At 50.5% G+C, this 15,871-nt stretch overlaps 1 protein-coding gene across 20 annotated transcripts in view; it reads right to left on the bottom strand.

Annotated features, from left to right (window-relative positions):
* Positions 1-776: 776 nt before the first annotated feature.
* The window catches only part of cacna1aa (calcium channel, voltage-dependent, P/Q type, alpha 1A subunit, a), an 86,651-nt gene continuing 71,556 nt past the window's right edge, over positions 777-15,871 (bottom strand). For 4 of the 20 annotated variants that reach the window (XM_048991496.1, XM_048991498.1, XM_048991495.1 and 1 more), the window contains exons 42-48: positions 11,149-11,258; positions 10,292-10,427; positions 8,798-8,911; positions 5,856-5,891; positions 4,441-4,639; positions 3,965-4,257; positions 777-2,022 (exon numbers count right to left, since the gene is read on the bottom strand). In XM_048991496.1, coding sequence (XP_048847453.1) covers positions 1,417-2,022; positions 3,965-4,257; positions 4,441-4,639; positions 5,856-5,891; positions 8,798-8,911; positions 10,292-10,427; positions 11,149-11,258 — 1,494 coding nt within the window. In that variant the 3' untranslated portion in view covers positions 777-1,416. Of the gene's footprint in view, positions 2,023-2,628; positions 4,258-4,440; positions 4,640-5,855; positions 5,892-8,797; positions 8,912-10,291; positions 10,428-11,148; positions 11,259-15,871 lie in introns of those variants that run through there. The other 16 variants (XM_048991501.1, XM_048991507.1, XM_048991503.1 and 13 more) reach the window with 14 other exon arrangements.

The raw sequence follows: 15,871 nt of genomic DNA, 5'->3' as shown, positions 1-15,871 counted from the left end.
GGGTCAGATTAACAAAGAGCTACGTTAGGAGAAGGGGGCAGAGCACACAAACTCCATGCCTGTGTGTATCCAGACTTCAGAAAACTCCCAAGAATAATACCTTTGAAAAGCCCAATCAGATAGGAATTATATTTTTGCCCATGTCATGACTGTTAGTGTTTAGAGAACACTGTGGACTTTTATCCTTTAATTTCATGGTTTATGGGCAAGTTTGTGCAGAGAATAAAAAGTGTTTCGAAAAACCGCACACAGGTATGATTTGGTTACACAAATATAGACCTTGAAGCCGTTCTGTGCCTCTTCACCACTCCTGCCAAACCCAGGATACCCCAAAGACACAGTGAGAGATGACTAAATGATGGGAAGGAGGAATGGCTGGACAGAGAGAGAGTGAAAGAGAGAGAGAGAGAGAACTTCTGCAGACTTAGAAAAGGACCCCAGAATCACCCCCCTCCCCCAGACAGTAAAGTTTTTTTTTGTGTCAGTCATGCAGGATTCCACGGGATTTTACTCTAAGAGTCCAAACAAAGCTGAACGGGTGCAACAGAATGATCAAGCTCCAATGTTCTGAAGGAGAAGAATAGGGAGGAGGTGGAGGATTAGACCAAGAAGAAGAATTACTGGAGAGAGTGTGGTCCTCTCTTGTCGTTTTCCCCCTTGTGTGTCTTCTTTCCTGGGTCGGGACGGCCGCACAGGAGCAGCGGGTAAGGAGCAGAGTCCGGCCCCCCCCACTGGCTGTTTCCCCACCCCCCCACCCTCCCCCCACCCTGCCCGCACTTACAGGCGGAAGGGACACTGTCAGTGTAATAATTATTAACAGTAAACACAGATGATAAAACTCATCAATATTACCCAACACCAAGGTTGGTTTTTGCAATAGAAGGAGCTCTGTTCAGTCCTGAAAAAGGAAAACATAGTCATTCTCCCCATTTAGAGTTCTGCTGTGGTTTTGGCTGCGGCTAGAGTTGTTGACATCTGCTGTTGGCTTGGGGGGCGCAACCCAGCTCGGTGAGGAGAGGCTGCCCTCTGCATTTGGAGACTCAGCATCTTCTGGCCCAGCTCAGCTTCAGCACTGCGCTTCCACACGTTTCCTTGCTTTCTTCACTCATGGCCCGCTATCTCTCCTTTGCTTTTCACTGGAAGTCCTTCTTTTGACCTCTGGCCTCCGACCTCCGGGCCCGCCCCCTCCCCCCCATCTCACCGAGGAGACACTGAGCAGCAGAGGAAAGTAACGAAAAGTAAAGGTAAAGGAAACAAGCCACCATTTCCGCCATCTTCATGTCGGCGCGTCTCCTTGGCGGCACCGAGCACCGAGCAGACCCACAACCCCTCGTTTCACCCATTTCTCTGCGAAAGAAAAAGACTGACATTGTGCCCCCCCCCCTAAAAAAAGCCCCCCTCCCCATTCCCCAGAGGCTAGCACCAGTCGTCCTCATCGGTCTCACTGTAGGGTTCGTGCAGGCCCTTACGGGGACCCCGACCGTGGGGCGGCTTATGGGGCCCGGGGTGGCCCCCGTGCCGGTGGGGGGAGGGTGAGGATGAGCGGTAGCCGTTGGGTAGGCGGCGGGGCGGTGGCTGAACTTGGGGGGGGGGCGCGTGGCGGGAAGTCCTGGGTGACCGCGGGTGAGGGTTGCCCTGTGTGGGGCCCGGCTCATAGGCGGGGGGCTCGCGACGGTCGTACTCGTAGTCCTGCTCATAGAAGCGCTCATCGCCCTCCGCAGCACTGTCCACTGGTGGGGGGGGTGGTGCCCAGCGGCCATGGCGGGCAGAGCGGGGGGAGCCGTGGTGAGAGGGCGGGGCATAGTGAGACTCGGGGCCGGACGGGGAAAAGCGGCGGGGGCTTGGGGCAGGGAGCCGGCCCTGTGGGCCAGGAGGTGTGGCCACAGCCTTACGGACCACGGGGGAGAAGTTGACATGGGGCCGGGGTGTGGCAGGGGTCTGCGGCAGCTGTCTGCGGCCGCGGCGGGGCGTGCTGGTGCCGGAGGTCGAGGGGACGGGACTCCCACTCACCGAACTACTGCCCTACATGAAAATTAAAACAAGGCAAATAAAAAGCACAACAAAATTAACGAGGGAATGGGGAGGAGGAATGACATACATGAGACGACGAGACAATTGTAAAAAAGGACGAGAAAGCCAGGTGGGGGGGGGGGGGGGGGCACAGGCCACAGAGACAGAGACACGGAGAAAGAGAAGTGATCTGGGTAAGTGGGCGTGGTCAGAAGAGCAGCTTGCAGCTACAGTCAGTCTGCACACTCACACGGCGCTGCAGTGGCACCCTCAGCCCACAGCTGCCTGCAATGTCTCTACAGCACCCCCTGGTGGCCAGCAGTCAACTTACAGCCTGGTTTCCCCGGAAGCCCTATGTGGTTTTACTTGGGCTAAGGCCTCCATTTCAGCGTAAGTCATTCATTTACATCAGATTAGCTAAGGGGGTTACTTTTCTTGTCCACCTGCTGTGCTGGTGTTGACATGCCGGCTGTCTGTGCTGACTCTGCAGCCCAACCATGGGGCAGCGCAGGCAGCAGGGGGCGCTCTGTCACAGACCCACGCCGAGCAGAAATTAACAAAACATGAATTCAAATGAGGAGGCGGGGCAAAACAAAAACCAACTGAAAATAAGAAAACCCGCCTCTAAATTAATGCCACTTTGAGCCTTAGAAGCGGCAGGTGCATCAGGGGGGTGACGGGAAGGATCCCCTACCCCAGTCAAAGCGGGCATTCTGGTAAAATTCAATGGTTTAGGGACAATTAAAGGGAAATACACACATATTGAGAGGACGGTCAGGTCCTGAGAATATGCTTTATAGGGAAGGCGGAGAAACAGTCAGGCAGCAACATCAATGTGTGAGATGTGTGGTGCGTGTGCAGTGTGTGTGCATAGTGTGTGTGGTGCGTGTGACAGGTGTGTGCGCTGCGTATGTACAAAAGCTTGGCGGCCAGTGTGTGTCTTTATGCAGTGTATATCTCTGTTTGGCTTACTGTAAAACAGTATGTGGGAAGAGAAAGTTGTGTCAGTGTGTGTGTCTCAGTGTGTGATTCTGTACCTTGTGTGTATCCCAACATGTGATTCTGAGTTATGTATACATTACATTGTAAGGACCAAATTTCCCCATAATGTGATAAAACCTGTTATTTTGATGTTGTGGGGACCATTTTTTTGGTCCCTACAAGAGGGAGACTGTGAGTGTCAGTGTGCCATTCTGTACCTCTGTGTGTGAGTGTCAGTGTGCCATTCAGTACCTCAGTGTGTGAGTGTCAGTGTGCCATTCTGTACCTCTGTGTGTGAGTGTCAGTGTGCCAGTTTGTCCCTCAGTGTGTGAGTGTCAGTGTGCCATTCAGTACCTCAGTGTGTGAGTGTCAGTGTGCCATTCTGTACCTCTGTGTGTGAGTGTCAGTGTGCCAGTTTGTCCCTCAGTGTGTGAATGTCAGTGTGCCATTCTGTACCTATGCGTGTGAGTGTCAGTGTGCCATTCTGTACCTCCGTGTGTGAGTGTCTGTGTGCCATTCTGTACCTCTGTGTGAGTGTCAGTGTGCCATTCTATACCTATGTGTGTGAGGGTCTGTGTGCCATTCTGTACCTCTGTGTGTGAGTGTCAGTGTGCCATTCTGTACCTCTGTGTGTGAGTGTCAGTGTGCCATTCTGTACCTCTGTGTGTGAGTGTCAGTGTGCCATTCTGTCACTCAGTGTGTGAATGTCAGTGTGTCATTCTGTACCTCTGTATGTGAGTGTCAGTGTATCATTCTGTACCTCTGTGTGTGAGTGTCAGTGTGCCATTCTGTACCTTTTTGTGAGTGTCAGTGTGCCATTCTGTACCTTTTTGTGAGTGTTAGTGTGCCATTCTGTACCTCTGTGTGAGTGTCAGTGTGCCATTTTATACCTCTTTGTGAGTGTTAGTGTGCTATTCTGTCCATTTGTTTGCAGTGTCAGTGTGTACTAATGTGATGACGCTCTGGAGCCCACCTGTCTGTGTGTCATGCACTCCCGGCCCTCACTGGGCGAGCGGGACCAGCGGTGCTCTCTCTCCCGGGGTGGACGGTGGCCATACTCGCCCCTGTCCTGCCCGTAGCGCTCCTTGTCCATGGATCCGTGATGATGGTGGTGATGGTGATGGTGCTTCCTGTCTTTGGGTCGCCCACGTTCCCGGTCCCGCTCGCGGTCACGGTCTCGCTCGCGGTCATGGTCTCGGTCTCGGTCCTTCTCTTTAGGCGGCAAGTCTCCTGACTGCGTGGTGGTGCTGAGGTCTGTTCCGAGCCCTGCCGGGTCACACCCCGTCATTACCATGGCAACACCCCACGAGTGCCATGGCAACACCCTGTCACTATCATGGTAACACCCCATCAGTACCGTGGGAACACACTGCAGCATCAGCACTTTCACAGTCTAACACAATACACAATACATAATACAATACATGAGCTGTTTAATGAGTCCCCGACCTGTGTCAGCATCTGTGTAGCGGCTCAGCGAGCGCTCTGAGGTACGGTGGCTTCGCTCCCGGCGCCGGTGCCCGTGTCGTGGGCCCTCCTCTGGGATCACCCTGTCCGTGGCATAGTCGTCCATCCGTGTGCCTTTACCTGGGCGGCCGTGGCCCAGTGATGATGCTGAGCGCTTCATGGGACTGCCATCCGTGATAGTCTACGAGAGGAGGTAGGGAGAGAGAAGGGAGAGAGAAGGAGGTTTCGATCTTCTTCTACACAGGCGTAGAAAATCAGAGACTGGGGAGGGCTGAAAAGGATGTTTATACTGCCCCCTACTGGTGTTCATGTGAGCAGGATGTCTGCTGCGTGACTGAATGTGTAGGTGTTTGCCTCTGTGTCACAGTGTCAAGGTCACAATACAGATGACATCCACCATCAGCCCAGCTTCCTGGGCCACACCCAAGAACCCCCCCACCACACACACACACACACTCATTCACACAGCCCTGCTATGGGCAAAAGGGGTGATGGGGGGGAGGTGGAGATACAGAGAGAGAGAAACGGAAGGTGTTTTTGTAAAGGGGGCAGCAGAAAGATGAGGAAGAGGAGGGCCAGTCATGCTTAACGTGCCCATTCAGCTCCTACTACATCGCTGCTTACCTCCAAGCCCTGCCCCTCCAGCATCCCCCCCCCATTATTACACAGCCTCATCTTCAGGCATTCAGACATGACACGCAGAAACCAGTGGTTCTACCCACCCCATCCCTCCCAGACATGCGCTCTCCTACAGACACCATCTCTCCAGAGTCCCAGAGCATCTTTCCCTGATTCAGGACCCCAAAGACGGCCCCGGGCAGTCAGGAGTGCTAGCATGCACACACGCACCCTCCGGCGTGCCCACAGACACCCCGGCACAGGCAGCATGCATGTCAGCTTGCACGCTTGGTGTCCAAAACAGAGTCACAGCGAGAGGGTGACGGTGCCACTCGCAGGAAGTCCACTGTCGCGCATGCATAACAGAGCTCCCGACAGAAAGGGTAATCTGCACACGCTGCACGACCAAGAGAAAAGCTGCAAATCTCGCTGCGGAAAAGGATGCGATGCAGGGGGCAGGAAGGGATCCTGAAGGCCAACGCAAAGCGGCAGGATCCGCATGTACGAGGAGCAAGGGACCCAGATGGAGAGATGGGAAGAGGAGGAGAAATCAATATGTCACTGGTGAGCAAGGAGAGAGAGGGAGAGAGAGAGAGAGACAAAGCGAGAGAAAAACAGCAAGTGGGAGTGAGAGAGAGATGGCGCGAGGGAGAGAAGGAGACAGAGGGAGAGAGCAAGGGAGAGAGAGTGAGCGAGGGAGAGTGAGGAAGAGAGAACGAAGGAGTGAGGGAGAGATAGAGAAGGAGAAGGGAAGACGGAGACGGAGACAGGGTACATACACTGAGGTTATTCCCACGAGGCCTTGCTTTCCTCCGCTGTGGAAACGGCACACACAGGGCATACACACACATGGAGGGCACACAGAGAGCACAGCACGGGGCCGGGGGGGGCGGGGGGGGGGCAGGGGGGTATGGACAGCCGGGGCACAACCACCGCAACGGAGGGGCAGTGCAGGGGCGACAGGGGGGGAGAGAGAGAGGGCATGTGTGCCACGTCAGGGTGGGGGACAAAACGGGAAGGGCAACCAAAAACAAAGGGGGTTTGAAAAGGGGGGGGGGGGGGGAGCAGAGAGAAAGAGATCCCAGTTAGACACAGAAGCGGCAATGACACCGAGACAAGAGATAGAGAGAGAGAGAGAGAGAGAGTGAGAGTGAGAGAGAGAGAGAGAGAGAGAAACTTACCACAGCAGCGCACACAGACTGAGGAGCAAAGGGTCTGGGTTAGAGACAGTCAGCACAGTGACACGGCATTAGGGCACAGACACAGTACAGCAGACACAATGACAGCAGACACAGTGACAGCACACGGCAAGAGCCAAGCGGTAGACGGGGAACAGGAGCGTCGACAGACACGTACGTTTCCGGTTTTTAGCACAGTTACGATACACAGGGCACATTTACCGTCCACCGTTTCAATTCATACTGCAATATAAAGTACAGAGTCTCAAACACGGACGTTTATTTTAGAAGATTTGTTTCAACCTGGTTGCGATGGCTGCCATTAATTTCATTTTAGGATATTGCTCTACCTCTGTCACCTTTGTGGTAACATGGTGATTGTAACTAAAGCAGGAATACCCAGATTCCGTCCTGGAGACACTCCAGTGCAGGCGGTCACGTGCATTATCCAGATCTGTTATTAATGCCTTGCGACTTGTTACCTCGAAACACCCAAGAGTGACACGGACGCCTTTATGCCCGAGCCTCCGGAATGCTCTCATGGGCCAGGCGGAATAAGACCAGCATCCCAGCCTGGTTGAAACAAGGAGCCCCTACTGATGGGGAACTGAACTCTGAAGCTGAACTGGTAAGAAGAAGAAGAGAAGAAGCAACAGGAGAGAAAGTGTGTGTGGGAGAGAGAGACAGAGAGATAAAGACAGGACCTCGACCTGGAAGAGAGGGAGAGAACCAGGCCGCGCTTGTGTGCGTGTGTGTCTGCGCATGTACGCGTGTGTGCCTGCTCGCCGTCACAACACTCACCGGGATGTGGCATTGATGGAGATGAGCTGGAAGAGGGCGCCACTGAGCCGCCCGTAATTCACAGCCTGATGCAGTGATTAATGAGTGCAGGTGCTGTCTGTGATGGAATTACTTTTTACTCCCTGGCTCTGTCCCCCAAAATCTGCTTCTTTTTCGGAAGGTGGGGATACCCGCAGAGCCCGGTTACAGGCCTCTTGTCAGCAGGAGATGACCCTGTGGTGGCACGTTAATGCATCCCAACGGTGACCATCCACATTTAATGTCACACACACTGAGAGTGAGGCCACTCTGGAATCACACAGCTGGGTGACTGCACGCCTATTAAATCCAGACTGCCTTACCAGGCCTGATAGGAGATGGTGCAGTTGGTCTCTGACAGGATTCCTGATTGCAGCTCTTGCTATTCACTGTACTCTGTGCCACATGCCTTCAGGCTTATGCTGTTTGTCAGTGTGGCAGTCTGAGTGTCCTTCTGGGTCTCAATGTGGCAGTCTCAGTGTCTGTCTGAGTGTCGGTGTAACAATCCTATTATCCTTCTGAGTATCAGTGTTGAAGTCTTGGCGTCCTTCTGAGTTTCAGTATAGTGATTGGATTGTCCTTCTGAGTCTGAAGTGGCAATCATAGTGTCCATCTGAATTTCAGTGTCACAGTCTGTGTCCTTCTGAGTCTCAGTGTAACAGTCTGTGTCCTGAGTCTCAGTGTGACAGTCTGTGTCCTACTGAGTCTCAGTGTGGCAGTCTTGGTGTCCATCTGAGTCTCAATGCGGCAGTCTCTGTATCCTTCTGAGTCTCAGTGTGACAGTCTCAGTGTCCATCTGAGTCTCAGTGTGACAGTCTGTGTCCTTCTGAGACTCAGTGTGGCAGTCTTGGTGTCCATCTGGGTTTCAGTGTGGCAGTCTTGGTGTCCATCTGGGTTTCAGTGTGGCAGTCCCATTGTGGCCCTTCATGCTGCTGGCATCGCTGTCCGATCTGTATTTTTCTTCCATCAAAAAACTTGTGCATCATGATCTCTGAAGTAAGACTACTCAGTTCAAACTACCTAGGGAGATACAACCTCGGTACCTTTCTATAATTAGTTAATAGATCAAATTCATTTGTGAGTGAGCAAGAGAAATGTAACCCTACTTTCTTACACATGCCTGTAAACCTGCGCTTAACCCTGACCTGCATGAGCAGCATATGAGGTGGATGGATGAATTGATGGATGGATGAATGGATGGATGGATGGATTTTTGTGCTACTGGACCTTCTGACATATACAGGATTTTTGGCCTGATTCAGTGTTTCTCAAGCATTCCCTGGGGACCCCCAGACAGTCCACATTTTTGCTTTCTCCCAGCCCCTAGCACACCTGAACCAAACGCCAAGAATAGACCAAACAATCAAGACCACCAAAGACCTGGTAAGGGTGTGCTGAGAGCTGGGAGGGAGCAAAAATTGTTTGTGAGTCGCCGAGGATCAGGTTGAAAAACACCTGATTAACAGAGTGATACCTCACTTTATCAGATTCTGTTTTGTCCAGCCAAGTGCGGCATCACACAGACCAGACAGAAACAGCTGGACTCATTTGGGCCTGAGCTCAGCACTGGTGTTTTTGCTCCAGTCTCCCTCTTTCTGTCCACCAAGAGCAAAAGAGGACTAGTGAAGGAGTAGCAGAAGATAGAGTGAGGAGTCAGGTGGAGGGCAAGAAGGAGAGAGGAGTGAAGGGAAGGGGAGGGAGGGTGAGAGTATGAAGGCGCTCACGTGGTTATCTGCTGGAAGTCGGGGCATGGAGGCAGCCCTCCCGTGCCCTTCCATGGGGAGATAGTGCTCACTGTCCGAGTGACCTTCCCGCCCCATCTCTCTCATCTCTACCGTCTGCAAAACAGAGGAAGAGGAGGCGTGACTGCTGCAGGCATCGGCAGGGGTGTGGGCGGGCCACGGGGGTCGGAACGGGGCGTAGTGGGCGGAGCCGAGGGGGGGGGATGTGCACCTCTCCCAATCAGGGATCAGCCAACTGGACGACAGGGACGCAGAGGGACTCACAGCTGACTGAAGGACACAGGCCATGCTAATGCTAGGAAGATACCCATGCCTGTCTGCTAGGGCACATCCTTCATGGCTCTCTGTTTGCATTAGTCACTCTAACTGAGGACCCAAAGAATATCGAAACGGACATCAGTGGTTTCCCAGAATGCTGACCAGGGGAGTTTCCCGCTGCTCGCGCTCCGACAGCGTGTCCAGACGACGGCCGGCCTTTATCAGAACCGTGTAGCATCAAATTACATAGATGTCTTCATTTGCATTATATGGTACTAAAACAGAATTGCGCCAATTTATATCAGGCAAGGAACTGGTGAAGATCATGCAGGTTTTGATAAACTCATTTATATCTTTCCAGAGGGGAATGCGTCCCTCATATGCACACACAGACATGCCACACTGAAGAGCCCTGCTGTTTTGTCATGCCGATCCATACCAGTGGGTGGCGGATGTTCATTTTCTCCCCTGTTAGCTTTGGTGTGACACTTTGAAGCTTTTGGTCCAGCCCTACACCAGAACCCGACAAAGCCAGGAACCTTCTGGAACTTGGCCATGCTGATTGTTTTTTTTTTTGTCTTACCTGGACTGCCACATATTTAAAAAATCTGACCACCGTACATGCAACGAGAGAGTCCACTGAAAGGCAAAATCAGACACATCCAGGCTCCTTTAGGCCTGAGAGCAGAACAACAGCACTGGACGAAAGACAGGGCTGGTACTGGCACCCGAAGAGGACGCCTTTCCCAGAGAGTTAGTGCGAGGGCTTACTGCTGGAGCCTGAGGTCTCTCTCTAGGTCCCATAGATGACTGTCAGGGAGGGTGGGGGGCAATGGGGGCGTGGCAGAGATCATTAACATTGTCCGGGTGTGGTGAGGAATGACTGTGCAATGAGACGTGGCGGGTGAACAATGGACTCACTCGGGGAGCGAGTAAGAGGGACAGACGGGAGAGAGAGGTGCAGGAGCGTAAGTGAAGGTGATGAACACTGATTCAGGAAGTCACAGGGCCCCGGTGTGGGATCGGAAGCTGCGGGATGCCCGTGATGAATGCCAGGTGGCACAGTGAATCAGTACATTCAAAACAACCAAAGAGTATTTGCAGGGAGAGTTTGGCACTGTTCGTTTGAATGAGCCACCTCCAGCGGCTCCTCTGTCTGAGTTTGGGTGTCAGGCCACGTGCTTGCATACGTGTGTTTGTTGACACCCTCGGGTGTACCTGTGGGTCATGGCGGCCACCGTGCAGGTCATCCGGGTGCGGTCCTTCTGGACTCCAGCTTCCAGCTTTCTGGGACATCTCTTGGGCCCGTGCTGTTACCCAGGATTGGCTCTCTCTCATCCCCCCTTCCAGTGGCCTGGGAAAGAGAGCCAGTGAGGACAGTGGCTGTGCCGTGTCCTTGTGTGTGTCACCGAACTGTGCCAGGCCAACGACAAGAACCTGCAAGGCTTTCCTGTGCTGTCTCCTAGGATGTATCCATTCTGCCTACATCCCTTTCCATCTCTCACACTTTCATGCAGATACCCATGGCAAATCTACTCTACTCATAACTCATCACCTAACCAATCGTTTTCAAGCACAAACGAATCAATTCCAGTGTATTTCATGTTTGTACTGGCTTTTAAAACACACTATTAGTACTACAACTTTAGGAATATATTTTACAGTCCCTGTCATCATGATTGACCTCTACTGGACTGGACTGATTAAAACAGTACGACTGGCAGAAGAGGTTCTAAAAGCTGGGGGGGGGAAATCTATAATAAAATGGATCTCTCTCTTGGTAAATGGGCTTTGGCCTAGACCCACAGTTAGATAGACTGAAGTAGACCTAAGCTGAACCCTGTGGTGATCTAGAGGGGAAGGAGCACAGAGAAGTCCTTATGGTTGCTGAATGGTAAGGTGTGATGAACACCATCAGTCTCTTCTTCCTCTCATGGAGAGACACACCAGCCAACACAAGATGGGCAGTGCAAACTCCAGCACATGCCCATATCGCTGGCTGTCAGGAAAGAGAGAGAGAGAAAGAGAAGGAACCAGGGACGAAAGAGGAAAGAAAGACAGAAGTGCCTACTTACAAATTGCTGGTAGGGTCCATCTGTGGCTCTGGGAGACCGTTGACTCCCTGCCCACCTTCCTGGGTTGGGGAGGGGGGCTCCAGGCGCTGAAACATTAATGGCGTTCGATTCTGTGTGAGATACAACATGGCCTGCAGCTGGTATCAGACAGACTTATGGGAAATGGAGTCACAACACCCAGAGTGCAAATGGAGAGGGGCTCCAACGGCAGTGGGAGACAGCAAAAGGCAGCCAGGAGGCATTCTGGGAATCAGTTTTTTTTAATGCCCTTCATTTCTGGCACCACCTGAGTGGGATCCTCAAGCCTGTGCTGTCTATAGGGTGCCGATGGCTTGTGACAATTCATTTACTTCCAGCTGACCAGTAAATGAATTGTCATTACCAGCTGAGTGCTGCAGTGAGGTCAGTGGTAAATCCCAATCAGCTTCTCATCAGGCTGCTTAGACTAGGTATGAAGTCAAGCTCTCTGGTTTTGTGTTCTAACCTCATGCTTACACTGCACTACCTGCAATCCACTGCAGTGTATATGGGGACATATGATTCTGTGGTGTAAGATTACAGCTACAGGTCGTCCAAGAACACCAACACAACGCCATGGACGTTCACATGACGCTATCAAACACTCTATTATTTTTGACTCCCGCAACTGTAATTGAATTAACTTCTCTATGCTACACTGCAATCTGGATAAAAGAATATTCTTTCTCCTTCCATAGAAGAAGACTGTGACTTTAGTGCTTCAGTCGGTCAACCTCAACTCAGTACAAACACAGATCAATTGTAGTAGAGGTCATTTTCTTGCAACCCCTTAAATATAAAAGTCATACATTTAAGGAAAAATGAAGAGAAATTTGCCAAAACACTGCTCTCCTTCCTTTCTGTCATAAACACAAGAGATAGAAGGCAATTTTTTATCACATGTGTTCTCTCTCTGTTACAGTGAGAGCCTTCACTCCTATACTGGCAAGTCTTTCTAAGAAAAAAATATGACTAACATGGAAAGGATGATGAAACAGCAGAAAAACAATCCTTTTCCACAAATAAATTGTTTGGTTTCTAGAGGCTAGAGTCTAGTTTCTGTCTCGAGGAAGGTTTACTAGCATGAAGTGAAGGCTAGAAGCCAACAACTAATATCAACAGCAATGGCCTCTAACTGAGGAACTAACACAAGCTCATGATAAGTGTATCAGCATGATTGGGACAGCATCAGCATGTTAATTCTTCAGCCTAAATAAAACCTTGACCAGATTACATCTCCCTCCAGAAGTTAAATGGTTACACCTTGAAAAGCCAATGTAGTTGAAAGCCCAGTGAAAGTTGCACGTGGTAAATAGGAGAAAGACAGTTAATACTGCTAGGTCAGCTGAAAAGATGAGAAAACTGGTCCTCGATTTATCCACCACCCACCTTGGAGTGATAGAGAGGCAGAGAGAGAGAGAGAGAGAGAGAGAGAGAGACAGAGAAAGGGAGTGTTTGAGTAATGAAGAAACAGACACAAGGACAGTAAACCACACATATGAACAATGTGTATAAAACACGGGAAACAGGGAAATGGTCACAGGAAACAATTGAAAGTACTAAGAAATGGGACAGAGGTGCACAGAGATATAGAGACGGGGCACAGCAAACAAAGACGAACATAGAAACACGGTACGGAGGAGTATTATGTAACACTAGAGTACAGCAGGAAAGTGAAACAGGAACCTGTGTAAGACCAATTCACAGAAATACACTGATCCGACAACACCCAACACTCTACATTCATCCACTTAAAACTTATTGGGGGTGGGAGACAGGGAACTACAGCTTCTGAAAACTGTACCCACCTCAATAACTATGACACATGTAAATGATGCTGTCTTTCTGCATGTTAGACCAAGACAGGTTTCAGGAGCCAGGGGCTGTGTGGTTACTAAGTGGATGGATAAATGACTTTATGAAGAATTGACATGGGAATATGGATGTAGGAAATGGCCAAGGCCCATGTTGTGCAGATGGACGCTAAGTCATCCAGCCCAACACCAACACCGCAAGGTAATCATTGATGGTTGGCCATGGAGGCGTCTGGATGCAAGCCAGGATTTGACAGCTCCTTTATTCCAGCTGGCATCCATAAGCCTCACCCCGCTGCATAGTCTCAGCCCCAAAATATAGCAATAGCATCCACATGCGTTTATCGTTATGATGCGTCCTGGATCCATGCACACACAGCATACTGATGATGAAAAGAGTATTAGACTTCATTTATGGGTTTTAATACTATTGTGTGGTTTTATATATTTGCATAATCTGCATTTTTTTTTTTTAACTGGGCCCTTGTGTAAGCCGAACTGCATTCACAGTAATATAAAAAAACCCGGCAAGATTATTTTCAGGCTCCACTCTGTGTTAAACAAGGTCCTCCTCTTCTTCTCCCTTAGGGAAGCATGTCGCAGTGGGGTGGAGGCGCGGGGAACACGGGAGCAAAGCGGAGATCAGCAGCAGGATGGAGAGCTGAGGAAGAGCACGGGCTCAGTGAGATGGATGACTTGTGAGAAAAATGACCGTATGAGCCACACGACTAGGGGAGTAGGTTTCCATTCACACTGGGGGCCGCCAGGCCTCCACACAGCTTAGGTTGCTGTCCTTGATGAGGACAAAGTCTTTCCTACTGCATAATTATACACTGAACACATTGATGTACTTCAGCAGTGCGGCAACATGTCATACTAATATCTTAAAATGTATGGGATGTGTAGTGTGATTTATACTAAACACATAGAAGGGGCGACCTTCATGAAAATGGGTAATTAATTAGTAACTTCCCATTATGGAAAGAAGTGAATAACACAAGAGCTCTGTGAATTTTACTGTTATGGTGTCCAGTACGGCCGCCAATAAGGATAGAATAAAAGGCCTGTTACCTCGAGGATGTGTTTCACACTATACCAGAGATCATCCATAGTGTATATACCACCTGTGAATGTATTTGCAAATATTGCAAATATTATACATAGTACATGGGTAATTTTGTGTGAAGGATGACCATGGCAACAGAGGAAGAAGTTCGATAAAAATATACATTTATACAGGAGTGCAGCCTGACTAGATTTATCTTGGATGTTAAAATATCACAATGTGTTGAAAACCCCTTCTCAGAGCACCTTTCTGAACTGCAGGCTTATGTTTGGTTCATAGTTTTTAACATACCAATAAGAAATGCAAATTTCTATTGGATATCTGGTGATGATCGAAACATCTTAGCACTGATGTCCAGTCTGATTGGTGCTCAGCTCTCCCAGTTGACCAGTGGTGTCTTCAGTTCTGCCTGAACAGCAGATTGTGATGTTAAAGGACCACTTGCCTCTGTCAGGATCCTTACTCAAGACAAGGGCCACATGCTAGCGGTGGGAGACCCATAAGCAGTTGGCACGTGTATTCTTGTCGTGGAGTGTTCCTTTGTAGAGCTTTCCTGCCATCCTGACCACAGGATGAATACGTGGTGGACAAAGTGAGACATACCCTTCATCAGTGAAGAGAGGACTCTGTAAACTCACTCCCACCCTGCAGGCAACTAGCCTTAGTTTGAGGAACCAAAACTTTGTACTAGAGAGCATCCTCAAGGAACTTCTTTAACGTCTTTTAGAGATATGCTATTACACCCAGACAGAGCCTCACTCCACCAAGTAATCACCTTATTGCCTGCTTCTGTTCCTGCAGAGAGAAGGGTGTAAAGGGGACCCATAGCACGCTCCAGAAGAGGGAGAAGGCCCTGCTGAAAGGATGCTGGATGACAGCAATGAGATGCAGGGAGCTGCTGTAGCTGAGCTGTGTCATTCTTGATCGGGTGCTGGGAGCCGAGCGAGTGGGAGAAGCAAAGGGAGGTAGAGAGGGAAGAGGAGGAGTGGAGCTCTGTCTGTCGAGTGCAGTGCTGAGGGCAGGTCCTGAGCTAGACTACTGAGGGCCCAGTGTCCAGATGTGAACCTGCCCTCAGGGTCTCGTTTGTTGACGGAACACTGGCTAAGTGCAAGGTGCAAGTCCCAGCGGTTAGTCAGAGTGAACGAAAGAAAGAAAAACATCTTAGTACCTCCAAGCTGGTTTCTAACTCTGATTTTACTTACTTTTTCCAACTTAAGAAATAAAATGTTTTACAAATGGTTGTGCTACATATTTACAGATTTTTCATTGGGCAATCATTACTTCAAGTACAAGATGCTTAGTTTCATTCAACAGGGGAGGAAGGGCTGCTACAGGAGGGCTACAGTCCGTGGGGGTTATTGCTAGCAGAGGTTCACAGTCATGGTAAGTGCAAGGGAAGGGGGGGGGCAGATGAGGGTTCCACAGTAGGAGACTAAAATGGAAGCACAGCAGATTCACAGATGCTAAGGACAGCTGTGACAAAGAGCACACCCCAGTCCCATGGCAAAACCGAGGCCCACAGTGGCTGCACCAGGAGAAGCGCTAGCTCCTTGCCTATGATGGGCCATTGAATTACGGTCAGGGGTATGGGAAACCAGGAGAACCACTTGCTGCTCACCTTTGACGGGCCTTTGGGTTAGAGTAAATCAAGAGAATCCCCAGCTCCTCAGTCAAGATGGGCCATTAGCTTATGGTTAGAGGAAACCCGGAGAAACCCCAGCTCCTCAGCCACAATGGGCCGTTGGCTTATGGTTAGAGGAAACCAGGAGAAACCCCAGCTCCTCAGCCACGATGGGCCACTGGCTTATGGTTAGAGGAAACCAGG

This window comes from Brienomyrus brachyistius, chromosome 22 (assembly GCF_023856365.1).
Source record: "Brienomyrus brachyistius isolate T26 chromosome 22, BBRACH_0.4, whole genome shotgun sequence".
In the NCBI taxonomy this organism is placed as follows: domain Eukaryota; kingdom Metazoa; phylum Chordata; class Actinopteri; order Osteoglossiformes; family Mormyridae; genus Brienomyrus; species Brienomyrus brachyistius.
Note: the sequence above shows the minus strand (reverse complement) of the source record. Positions and strands in the feature narration are given on the sequence as shown.